This window comes from Chionomys nivalis, chromosome 6, assembly GCF_950005125.1.
Source record: "Chionomys nivalis chromosome 6, mChiNiv1.1, whole genome shotgun sequence".
NCBI lineage: Eukaryota > Metazoa > Chordata > Mammalia > Rodentia > Cricetidae > Chionomys > Chionomys nivalis.
The window spans coordinates 88696615-88710178 of NC_080091.1; the positions used below are offsets into that span (position 1 = coordinate 88696615).

Here is a 13564-nt window from a genome sequence, read left to right on the forward strand (position 1 = left end):
GTGACTGTCCAGGTAGCCAGTGTCTCTGTCATTTACTGCACATTTTGGAAGTTGCTTGATTGCACTTCCTATTTATTCAAGCAATATTATTTCTCTTCTCAGGTCTTGGATGGGGTTGAAGACTAGATAGTTACTTTTCTTTCATGACTTGGCCAACCTATTTTCAATACAAGACTTAGACTTCTTAGGATAGGATAATTATTGAAATGTTTAGGATATGTTTCTTGCTTGATGTTGTTTAAGCTGGTTATAATTCTAATTTTTATGCTTGTTATTTGTTTTTATTGTATATAGTGTTGTATTAGGCTTAGAACTCTCTTATTTAAACAAAAGGGAGAGGTGCTGTAGGAACTCCTTCAGCCAGTAGCCTTTAAGATACCAGCTCACCTGGGTGTGATCTCTTATACTATAAATGCAGCCATAAAGCTTGCATGTGCTCTTTCTCTCTGCTGCTGGATTTTGTTCCTATTCCCTGTTTGTGCAGAGGACTGTAATCTTTGAGTCTATCCCCGAATAAAGAACCCTTTATTATACTCAATTCTGAGCTAATATGGGATTGCTTTATAATATCAACTTCACTTTCTCTTGATTTTTTTTCTGGTTAGGTTAATTAATAATTTCTTATTTTATATGAACCTTTATTTCAAAGCCTGGGAATACAGAGAACCACGAGTGTGAGCTTTACAACTGTGAAGGAGTCAAAATTAGGTACATTACACATAGTTCTTCTCTGAGAGTGTGGAGTGCAAGTGATTTACTTTTAGTCTACACATATGACACACGTAATTTTGTCTTTTATAGTATATGTTTATATGGTGTGAGGATTATAAATTCAAATGTTAAAGAAGCTCTAAGTCCTGAAATATTAAATATTCACTCAAGATTTAATTCTTATTAAAAATGAATAATTACACCTATCTCACTAAAAACTTTGTGTCTTGTAAATGGTAAAATTTAGGTTAATAAATAATTATTTTTGAACAAACTTATTTATGATTAATTGTCAAGAAACTATAGGCAACAGAAGCAAACATATACAGTTGTTAGCTACAAAACCTTGACATAGCAGTGAGAGAAGCAGTTTTTAAATGAGAAAGGAATGCACAGAATGGGCAAATAATTTGAAAATCATATATCTTAGAAAGTGTCAGTGTCCGCCTATTTAAGCAACTAATGGCAAGCCATGAAACAACTAAGGGAAAGGCAGACTGATTTAAACTGGGCAACGGAATTGAACAGACATTTACTCCAACAAAGAAATAAAGTGATCAGCAACAGAAACATGAAAAGCTCAACATCATTATCAGAAGAATAGAAATTTAATCTACAGTGAACTATCACAAATCTGTGAAGATGGCTGTTATGGAAACAGGGATCATACTTTCTGGTGTAACAAAAGCATCCTTAACCTTTTGAATGAAAACAGACACAGGCACTATGGAAAGTACTATAGAGTTTCCTCAAAAAGGAAAAATATAACTTAGCAATCTAGCTTGTAAGTATACATAGTCATCAGAGGGACCTGGTGATTCTGCTCAGTTTCAGGGATCTCCTGAAGCTTTTGAGTTGTTTACTTCCTGAGCTTAAGGTGCTTCCCTGCAGAATAGAATGTTTCACCTCCCTTTAGAACATGCTGTGTCTTTTATAAGAGGAAATGTTTTATATCTGAGGAAACTGCTACAGGAAACTAAACAATCAAGAACAAGTGAAAGGTATTTCCACTCACAGCTTCCGTCTAACCTTGAGTTATTATTCTATCTAGTACAGTGAGATATGTATCCACGCTGGGAAGGAAAAAGCAAAACTGACTTCATTTTCAGACAACATGATCATCTTTGCCAAAAATAAAGTGAAATTGATGCTAAAAATCAAATTGATTTTGTAATTTAATCTCTAAGGTTTACAGAATATAATCATTATAGTAATATAACCATGAATAACTATGTACTCATACCAATGCAAGAACTCTATTATTCTAAGTAATTTATATCTAGTATGCATGTGATTCTCTTATTTCATCCACATACCTTAAAACCACTGCAGTGTTTAACATATATTTTGTACTTCATGAGTTCACAATGCAGAAAAAAACTGAGGAAAAGGGGGTCGGAAGATTAGAAGAATATCCAAAAGTCTGCTGAGAGGAAGACACCGAGGATCACTTTTGAGAGATGCTCTATCTGCACGATTCTTACAGCTTAAAGGGTTGCGAACATAATGTGGGAAGTGTAAATATAAATTTAAACTGAGTAGCAGTGATATGGGGCTTCCTATTTTTATTTCTATACTTCCTGAATTATATCTCTGTTATATGTGTACATTTTTATAATATTTATATTATTGAATTTTCAGACACAGAAAATGGATTAATTAGATACTATAAATGAGAAGTCATGGTGTACAGTAATTTGAAAGGGTAATAACAAACTTTCCCTGCCTGTGGAGATGTTAGCTATCAATTGAAAAAGTAATTTATTATTCATGTGTAATACATTTTAACTTACAGAGTATGTGCCAAAATGTTCACAAGTGTTTCAGTTATGATCACTAGTAAGAAATTTATATTCCGTGGGTGCTAATGTTGTGGTACTAACCATGTAAAACCTCATTATACTAGAAGAACAGGCACTATTACTATTATAACCCATGAGTCTGTGGCTTGGAAGATCACATTCTAGGCTGCCCTCAGTTAATCTCAGACTGATTCATTCATATATTCACAAGTTGGTTGACTTGCTTTTAAGTTTGTGAGTTGGCTCTGCCTTCCGCTATAGTTAAGGCTTGTTTGGAGCACTGTTTCTACTGCATGTGTGTCCTATTCTGATCATAGACCTAGTGTACATATGAATGTGACCTTCCTCATGGTGACTCCAGAAGCACCAGAGAGAGAGTGGGAAATGTAGGATCTCTAGGAATAGTCATTGTAATTTCTGTCCTGTTCTACTCCAAATTGACTCCTAAAGCCAGGCCCAGATTCAGAGTGGGCTCTTACCTCTTTTTTTTTTTTTTTTTTTTTTTTTTTTTTTTAGGCTACCTATAAATTTTATTCTAGAATATTAGACATAAAGAAAGGCATAGGGGGGACTAAAACTACTGCATTAGATCTATATTTCTCCTCTATGTGTATGACACTGTACATATTTGCACACTCATGAACACAAACACACGTGCACAGAATGAAGAGTTTGAAATGTTTGAAGCCTATCCCATTTGACTTCTGTGTTCTACATTGTTGTAATATGAGCGGCAGGGCTGTGTCCCCGACACCCGGCCGCCCACATGGCTAGCTTATACCCCAAAATAATTACACCAGAATTGTATTCTTTTAATCACTGCCTGGCCCATTAGTTCCAGCCTCTTATTGGTTAGCTCTTACATATTGATCTAACCCATTTCTAATATTCTGTGTAGCACCACGAGCTGGCTTACTAGGGAGGATCTTAACCTGCGTCTGTCTGGAGTGGGAGAATCATGGCGACTCACTGACTCGGCTTCTTTCTCCCAGCATTCTGTTCTGTTTACTCTACCCACCTAAGGGTTGGCCTATCAAATGGGCCTAGGCAGTTTATTAATTAACCAATGAAAGCAACAGATTAATACAAGACCCACCTCCATCATTTCCCCTTTTCTGTTTAAACAAAAAAGAAAGGCTTTCACTTTAACATAGTAAGATTACATATAGCAAAACAGTTATCAAGCAAGAATTACAGTTACAATATTTATATCTATTTTATCTTTTATCATAACTAAGGAAAACTATAACTATAACTAACCATTCTTCAACTCCACTAAAGACTCCAGAAGGATATAATATTACCTAAGCAAACAAGAGATCCAAAACTCTAGAAATGACAGAGACATCTCACTTCCTGGACAGTCACCCAAAGTTCTTTTGTACTGTTGGGGCATCCATCTTCAGCCTTCAGGCCCATAGTTTTCAGCAGACATTTCCATGAAGCAGGAAAATTCCAAAGACAGTTCAGTCACTTTCTGCTGTGTCCTGCAGAATGTCTCGTAGACTCTTTCATGAATCAGGAACCCCGAAAGACCATCTCACCTTTAGGCAAGTTCAGCAGTCCTTTTTCTGCGGGTTCTTTGTGTCCAGTTTATGCAACAGTCCAGGCATGAGCAGTTTCATGCCCAGATGGCTATCAAACTCCATAAGGAGCCTGTTCGATGCCCATCTTCCTCTTGAAGTAGATTGGTACTGCCAGGAGCAGACGTGTCTCATTGTCATGAAAAGCCCTAAGTTATTAAAACATTAAATGCCATGTTCTGTAGTCTTTGAAAGATATGAAGAATGCCTAATTGAAATATATCTCTATATATCTAGAAAATCTAACTAACATGACTAAAAGCTTGACAATTATTGATAATTATCCATTAACAACCTATATTCATTACATTTTTAAATGAACTATACAATCACAATACCTTAATCAAGATTAGAAATATGCATATACGTATAACAAAATTGACCTTCAAATCCACACCAATGCAAATTATTCATATCTATATCATATCCCCTTTTAAATGTAAAAGAACATTTATAAACAATATTTGGGAACATGGGCGCAGTTCTTTTCTCCAAACTGCTTCCTGCTGAATGGGGGCGCTGTATTCAAATCTTTCATGGTGTAACCTGTGTGTCAGGGTCATCTCAGTCAGCAGTTGAGTGAAGTAATTTTCTGAAGGTGTTCACAGCAACCTTTCAGGAGGGCGTGGTCTATCATACCATATTGGTATAGACGCAATCCACAGAGTCTCATCCTCTGTGAAAACAAAAGAAGACCCTCTCCAAAGCATCATATCCTTAGACCCATATTCTGAAATCATAATACCCTTGTATCCATTCTGGTTTAGCTTGGCAGCCCATATAATGAAATGTCTCTCTGCATTTAGCTCCTTTACAGTCAAAATTTTAAAGAAAACACAATAATACAAAAAATCCAGACTCTCTGTGAATTTTCCATTTTTATGTGGCTTATTTTTCTTTATTTCTTTTAATCTATACTTATCTGTACTCTGTCTCTTTAAAGACTTTACCTTTTTTTTTTAAACCATTAACTTATTCTCTATATTTTTTTCTCTCTCTCAAGCCTACGTACATTCATCCAACAGTGTCTGAATCTGTACTATTGTGAATCTGTAATTTTTTTACCATCCAGGAGCATTTCTTAAAATGTTAAGCTCTTCTCAAAAACTTAAGTTGCACCATGTAGGGGTAATACGGTACCTCCTGTGTCCTGCCCAGTTGAAACCTTAACTGCGCTGTTATTACAGTAATTACGGTAGTTCCTGCCTGAGACCAGCATAGTCCAGCATGGCAGAGCTGAGCCTCAGCTCCTGCCTCAGAGCCATTTGGTGCCCCTGTGTGGGCGGCCTGGTGTTGGGGACACAGCCCCGCCGCTCATATTACAACACTACATCTAGCATGACATCTGTCAATATAGATTTTAGATAATTAGCTCACCAGTCTCCAAACAATATTCATATCCAGATCCACAAATGTGGCAATATCCTTTTGTAGACAGATAGCATTGTATCTGTCAATACAGACTTTAGATATTTAGCTCACCAGGCTCTAAACTATGTCCATATCCAGACCTGCAGATGCAGCATGGTCCTTTTGTGGAGACTAAGATTTGCTTATAGGAAGAGAAGAGAAGCTTGCATCTCTTCAGCTGTCCAGGAAAATTATTTGAGGCAGAAGCTAATGGGACTACTTAATAGTTACCCTTGGAATTTCTGCACCTCACCAAATATCTGTATCCAAGTTGATGAAATCTAATGCAGCTCAAGATCCTTAGCTTGGTCACAAACCTGCCACTATCCTGGTTTCCCAGATGTTGCCTTTATGGTGAACAAAATTATCCTGACATGTCATTACCATGCAAGTATCAGATAGGAGACAAAGAGCACAGAGAAAGAATAGCAGGAAGGATAGGATGTGCTGTCTGGCTGTCTTCTAATGCCTCATTTGCCAGCACTCCTTGAGACTTTCTAGAAATGATAGAAAGATGCTTGGGAGAAAACACTCTTACTCTTAGTTCTATTTAACGATTGTGTTATGATTTCCACATGAATGACTCTACATAACTCGGGTGTTGAACACTAAGCCCCAAGCTGGTAGCACTACTCAGAGAGGATCTGAAAACCTTAGGAGGCAGAGCCAACCTGGAGGAAGTAGGTTCCTCCTGATAATTTGTCACTGGCCTCTTCCTTTCCCTTTCTGTGCTTTCTGCCCACCCTGGTAGCAGCTACTTTCTCTCTTGGTTTCGCTGACAGAGTGAAGCCTCTGAAATTAGGAGTAACAAACCATTCCTTCATTTTCCATTTTTTTTCCCTCTCAGATATTGTAGTCTCAGCTACACAAACATAACTAAGACAGCTAGGCTCCATGTATCCCTGATATGACTGCCACAAGAGCAAATAAGGCTTCAGAATGTTTCCTGATCTACAAGAAAGCATGCATTCATACACATTCCATTGCGCTTACTCTTAGTATTTAAGTAGGAGGCTACCTTCCAGCTGATAGAGTGATCCACCTGAATAGGCATTTCCATGGCTCCAGTTTTATATCTGAGTTCTGGTCTTGTTCCCAACCTCACCTCTGACTCAACATTGTGAAACTAAGAAATCATTTAGCCTCCCAGTACCTCAAAATCTAGCTTCTGTGAATGAGGATAATGGGTAAAGCTCTCTTGCTTCACTGACTTGTTGTGAAGTTTAATTAGGTAATGTTTACACAGCTCTTTGAACTCTACCAATTAAAGCGATGCATAAGTGCAGTGCCTCCTTTTATCAGGATGCCCGGACCGAGCTGTTTCATAAAAACTCGAAGATGACTGAGATGGGAGGAACTACAGGGAAGAGACTTTATTTGTGTGTGTGTGTGATCACGGTTCTGAACCTGTCACTTGGTATATGAAAATACCTAGTTAGGACTGTGTTTAAGGAGATGTAACTTCACACTTACAGCAGTGGTAAAGCTTTGCTTTACACTAAGGGGCGTTCACACTTACAGCTTTACACTAAGGGGCGTTCACACTTACAGCAGTGGTGAAGGACCTCTGAGCACCCGCAGCATGGAATGGTGCCTGCAGCTTTAAGTATTGCCATCCTATATTGTGCAACACATTTTTCTTTAACAACAGTGGTGAATTGTTTTACTTTTCATATAAAGAATCATAGACTAGCAAACTACAGCACTTGATTAGACAGCAATAGTACACAAATTGATATAACTGTATAACCATCCAATGATGGTATACTCATATATCAGAGGTCTTCTTGCAAACATATCATATGAATAGGAAACCCTGCTGTTTATTATGAGACTATTGAATTCTAATATGATTATCTAAGTTATTTTTTAAATTCTACCTTAGTAATAAATTTTCTTCTCCAGAAATATATTCATAGATAGGTATTTTATCCTTTGGGACAGAGCAGTGGTTTGTTTCCATAGCCTGCCATGAGCTTTTGTGTGTAAATATATTTAAAATAGAAATTTTAGATAAGATCATAGGCACATAGCAACTCAGTTTCATATTTGATTAAATGACCCAGAATTTTGATCAATGGAAATCTAGTTAACTATTTTATTGGAAATGTAGACAACTGGTAAAAGAATTACAAAAACTCAAAATATTCAGGTGAGAGCTTTCAACTGCAAGTTTTTTTTGAATTATGAAATCTGGTCCCTGGCATATTGCACTTGGACTGCTTTTTGCTGCAGATTCAGAAATGCATCTGCTCATAGGTCAAAACATAACCACAATTGAACTCTTAGAAACTTGACAGGAAGAGTCTGACTCATATTTTCTGAAATTTATGTTCTTTCCAATCTTCATCACCACTATAGAAAAAGAATTACAGTGAAATTTTGGTCTTTGTGCACTACTGGCTGGTAGAATGTGTGAGGGTCCTTTAGTAAATCCAGGAGCCTAATATCTGACTGAATGTTATTCGAGGAAGATTGCTAGGAATTCTTTTAATTCTTTTACTGTAAAGATAACAAAATGCAGATCTGAGACTGCAAGATGTATAGCTTCAAGGGGCAAAAGACAAAGTCTACATTTGTTAGTGCCAGGAAATGGGCTAACACAGCTGCTTAAGGTTCTGAGATCCAAGAAGACCCACAGCCTGCGATGTGGATGCTGATCAAGAAGGAGAGATGGCTAAACAACCAGTTCATTCTTTGTCAGCCTTTGGGTTAAGTGGGTACCATGATCCAGGGAGAGAGGATTAACGAGGTCAATGTGAATGTTTGTAGGTGTAGTCCCTCCCCCCATTTATTATTATTTTACGAGTTCTCTGACATCCCTTAGTGGTCCTCAGTTGGACTCTTTGGATGCAAAGGTTTGATTTTAAATCAATGTCCAGTTAGCTATTATTTTATCATCATAATCTGCACCCACAGGCTCTAAGGAGACATCTGGCATCATTTAACTTAACATTTCCTTTCTCAGGGTGCTACCAGGGATGTCACAGGAGAAGGATGCTGTGGCCTCTGTCTGGAGCAGGGTTGGAGGCCGTCTGAGAACCCAGGAACCCCACTGCCTGTAGAGTTTATTTAGCCCAGGGGACACTTTAAATAAGAATAGCAGACTTTAGCTAATTAAGTATTGCCCACAACAACATAAATTAAGGTTGTCCTTTAACTTTAGAAGAAATTCCTCTTTGAAAATTTGAGAATGAATTAGAAGGTTAGTATTGGATTTTTTTCTCACATCCTTGAATGTAAGGCCCCTCTCCCTGCAATGTTTTCTGTTTACAGTAGCTCCCCAAGTATTTACCCTGTGTTTAATGATGGAGAACATCACACTTTTTTTTTAATCTGTAAGACAATATGTTGATGCTGAGTCTTATTCTATTTTATAATGAGACCTTCTTAAATGTGAAGCAGAGTTGTAGAACTCTGGGAATATGGGTTTTCTCTCCAGTATTTCTGAGATTTTTGTTTGTTTTGTTTTGGTGAATGAGTGTGTGTGTGTGTGTGTGTGTGTGTGTGTGTGTGTATGTGTGTGTATTGCCAATTTCTTGCTAAGAGTATTGAGACAAATGACCAGAAAGGTAAGACTTCATCTACTTCATCTACCACAGGATTTATGTATGTATGTTGTCACAAGGCAATAAGAATTTGTCTCTGGCAGGGGAGATATGTCCAACTGGACGCAGTCAACACACACAACATGAGACATAATAATAAAGTGTATACAATGTTCAGAGCTCACTCAGTAGAGACTCATGAAAAAAATCACAGTGTTACCAAGGGTTAGCCAGTATTACCATATTTGAAACAAAATTTAAATTTAATCATAGACAGTGGTATGTTATCTCTGTAGACCTCTTCTTTTAACCAGAATGGAGTGAGAATGAAGACAGCTACTATAGCGTACATCTTTCAAATCCCACAGAGACATGGAAGTCAAAGAAAACAAGAAAATATTCAGTGACATGTCTGTGTGGAGCTGGTGAGACGCCATCATGGCGCTTCTTACCACACACCGGAGTGTATGGATTATGGTCATCACTGTTTTCCTTCCCCATCCATTGCTTTCACTCTATTCTGAAACAGCGGAGCCTGTCTCATTTCTATGACTCTGTGTTGGACAAAAGGATACTGCACAAACAGTTGCTCACATGGAGTGGTCACGAACACAATCTCTTGAGGAGAGAGGACAGCTCCAGGCCAGCTGATCCTCAAAAGTGCGTTGCGCTTCCTTAATTGTCTGTTGTCCTTCTACCTGATGACCAGTAATCAGCATGAGGTTAGTCTCTTACTTGCAAAGTGTGTACTTAGGTACTTTGAGAATAGGACAAAGTACAGGGCAGAATTTGAGTTTTTCATGACTGTTCCATTTGCAGGCATTCCCAGGCTGATTACGGCTGATATGGTTAGAGAAGGCGCAGCAGTGATTGATGTGGGTATCAACTATGTTCAAGATCCTATGACAGGAAAGACGAAACTAGTTGGAGATGTAGACTTCGAAGGTAAGAACCCGAGCCTCTTGATAAGTGAGGGGATACCTTGATTCCAACCTTCATCCTTATGTATTTTTGAGAATTTTATACAAATACTGTTTTTATAAAATTTTCACCCTTCTCTCCCCCTCCAACTCTTTCTGTGTTTCCCCACTCCCTATCAAGTTTCTGATCTCACCTTCTATGATTATTATTGCTGCACATGTATACACACACATGTATGTATATGCACAACCTACCAAGCCCGTTTAGTGATGCTCCTTATGTATATATGTTTAGGGCTGGCCACTTGGGATTGGATAATCTGAAGGGAGATGGTCCCTGTAGAAGACTGATTCTCCCTTTCTGAGCAGCCGTTTGTTTATTGCCTGTAGTTCTTCATCTAGAGGTGTGACTTTATGAAATTTCCCCTTTCCGAGCTGACATACTGACTGGTATCATTATACAGATCCTGTTTAGGTAATCATGGTTTTGAGATTTCATGAGTACAAAACGTTGTCTAACAGCAGGGATCCCAGTCCTCTCTCCCTTAAAAATCTTCCCACCCCTTTTCCAAGATGTTCTCTGAGCCTTGGGTATAGGTGCTGTATTGTAGGTGAACCAACTGGGCGGAAATCGCAGTTACATATTCTCTACATTTTGATCACTTGTACTACAGAGGTAGTACCTCTGTCAGCTGTGAAAAGAAGTTTCTTTGGGGAGGGTAAGAGCCACACTTTTCTGTGGGTATGAAGACAACTGTTTGGAATATAATCAGAAATTATGTTGGTTTGGGAAAATGTCAGTAGGAGGGTTCTCTTCTAGGGTCTGTGACCTCTTCAGCCACCCTAGGGACCAGATTTATAGTGCCAGACATGACTCCACCCTAGTAAGGGCTCTTAGTACACACAGCTGTTGCTTATTTCCAAGGTATGAGTACCACTATTATACTTTAAGGTTAGGTGATTGGTGAGCAGATCATTGTTGTGGGTCCTGGACTTTGAAGGCAGGTAGGACTATTGTTTTTTTTTTTCTTCCTTGTTGCTTTTCATAGCACCTTTGGGTACTGCATAAGTTAGTCTTCATGGAGGAGGCATCCATGTCTGTTGCAAGGCTGGTTCCTCTAAGTCTTGGGTCTGAGGTGTGTGGTGTCTTAACCAATAGTCTTACCTTCCAGTTCTAGGAGGCAGCCAAAGGCAATAGTAATAGTGCATGTGGCTTTGGAGTCTCTTGGACTCCCTCACCAATAATTCTAAAGGAGGCTTCCTGATGCGGGAAGCTCTGCTAACCTGTCACCTTTAAGAAGTGGAACCTAGTTAAGGCGTGGCTACCTGGAGCCCAGGAAGAAAACTGGGATGGACACAGTGGAACTCGGACTTCCTATTCTTGTGGAGTGAGTTTCCCCTTATAACAATTAAAAATATAACTGTTTATCTTTAAGCTGGCCTGATTATTTCCCAAATCTAGCAAACAGCTTCACTTGGCACCCAACGTACATTTGGTGTGGGGCCGCTTAATTCTTTGGCTGATCTGGCCAGCCGCAGCATAGAATTCCCACACAGCGGCCCTATTTAGCTGCATTTCAGGGTCTAGTTTTTTCTGCACATAGTGGAAAGATAGAGCTGACACGCACAGCAGAAGATAACGGATGAAAAGGAGAAATGGTCCAGTTCACAGCCTTGACTTCAGGAGCAGACTTACCCAGCAAAACGCCTCCCTACCCCAGTGTGTACTTCAGGAGCAGACTTACCCAGCAAAACGCCTCCCCTGCCCCCAGTGTGTATTTTTTTTTTCTTTTAGGACATTTACATGCATTCTTTTTTTTTTTTAAACAAGTAAAGATTTTATTTTTGCCTAGGAACATAGTCCAGAAATACTTTCAAATGAGCTTCTGTGAGAGCTACTCATACTTTACTCGGCTCAGTTGTTTAATCAAGCTGCAGTTCTGTGTAGTTAAGTAGATGACGGCCTAAAGAAGGAAATGTCAAAGGCAAATGTAAGATGAAAGGTGCGAGCATCAGGCTGAGAACTGAGGAGCTTATGTTAGATACAGCACTGTCACCTAAGAGCTCTGCATCCCTGTTGGTCACAGTATTCCAGTTCAAAAATTATTAGGACAGCCCCCCTTCTGCTTTTGTAGTTTGTTAAAGCAGGTAAACACTATATATCTCATTTCATGTAAAAAGCATGAGCAGAACACAATTAAGATATTGTGGGTTTTGTTTTTGCTCATTTGTTTTCATGAGAAAGTGTCTCACTGCATAGTCTTGGCTGGTCTGGAACTCCTTATATAGACCAGTGTGGTCTTAAACTCACGAAGACCTACCTGCCTCTGCTTCTCAAGTGATAGGATTAAAGGCATACATCACCATACCTGGCTCAGCAATATATTTTGAGAGAGGATATATACATGTACAAAACCATTATTACAGTATAGTGTTCTCATATTTACTATTACTGTCTTCCTCTGCCTGTTTATAGACTAAACTTTATCACAAGTAGGTATGTAATGGCAGAAGCCTCAGAGCTATGAAGTTCAGTACTGTCTACAATTCCAAACACCCACTAGCAGTCTGAGAATGCATCCCCACAGGTACTGGGAACTACTGGCTCTCAGTGTTCCCTCTCAGTTTTAATGTTCAGTGTCTCAGACTTTCAGCCGCATACTGTAAAATGACCATGTAAATAAAAGCATAGAGATTTTTAGAAAGAGGTTACAAGATCAGAATATTCTGATCCTATCATAAAATAAACGTCTGAGGTTTTTCCTGAGTTTCCCTGGCAACGGGCTGGTTCACAGATCCGGAGAGCTAAGGGTGAGCTGAACTCGGTGAAGAAGGCTTTGCCCATGAGACTATGACTCAGCCTCCCAGAGGAATAGGCTTTGACATGTCGCTTTTCAGGTTGTTCATCAGGACATAACCTGAGGTGAGGGACGGACTGCCACAGGGAGAGCCTGAATGCTTTGTGAGCATCCGAGAAAGTTTCACTGTAGCTTCTGCTAAGACGATCACAGAGGATGTGGGTACATTCAGATGGAGAAGAGAGTTTCCTCACACAGAAGACTGGCTCATTAATGCAGGAAGTCGGGCCCTGCATGCGAAGTAGATCGCACTGATGGGAATGATTCTCCAGTGTGAACGAGCACAGTGGATGTAAGGGAAAGGGTGACCCCGTTCCAGGAAGTCAGGCTGTTTTACAGCTGTGGTTACAGAACTCCCAGGGACATCTCATGAGGCTATCAGAGGGGCAAAGTGTAAAATGTTGGAAGCCTGTGGGAACTGTGGGAAGGAAGAAGGAGAATTTGCTGAGTTATGGAATGGATGCTTTCTTTAAATAGGAGGTGATACACCAGACAAGGACTAGATTGTTCCTCCTAGAGTCCTGCAAAGTAATAAAACTTTAATTTTCAATGTTTCTGTTTAAAAAAAAATCTTAGCTTTACTATTATTTTCAATTCTCCATATACTTATAAATTACAGGATACTTTTCTGGACTTTGACACTGGACAAATAGAACTCCCTGTGCTGATTATTCGGACTATTTAACAATCACATGATGTGGGATTGCCCTCTGTAAGCTGTGAATACAGTTG

At 39.0% G+C, this 13564-nt stretch overlaps 1 protein-coding gene across 3 annotated transcripts in view; it reads left to right on the forward strand.

The window, feature by feature from the left end:
- Window positions 1–13564, forward strand: part of Mthfd2l (methylenetetrahydrofolate dehydrogenase (NADP+ dependent) 2 like) — an 84418-nt gene that overhangs the window by 53120 nt on the left and 17734 nt on the right. For 2 of the 3 annotated variants that reach the window (XM_057773209.1, XM_057773211.1), the window contains exon 7: window positions 9874–9999. In XM_057773209.1, coding sequence (XP_057629192.1) covers window positions 9874–9999 — 126 coding nt within the window. Of the gene's footprint in view, window positions 1–9873; window positions 10000–11146; window positions 11212–13564 lie in introns of those variants that run through there. The other variant, XM_057773210.1, reaches the window with a different exon arrangement.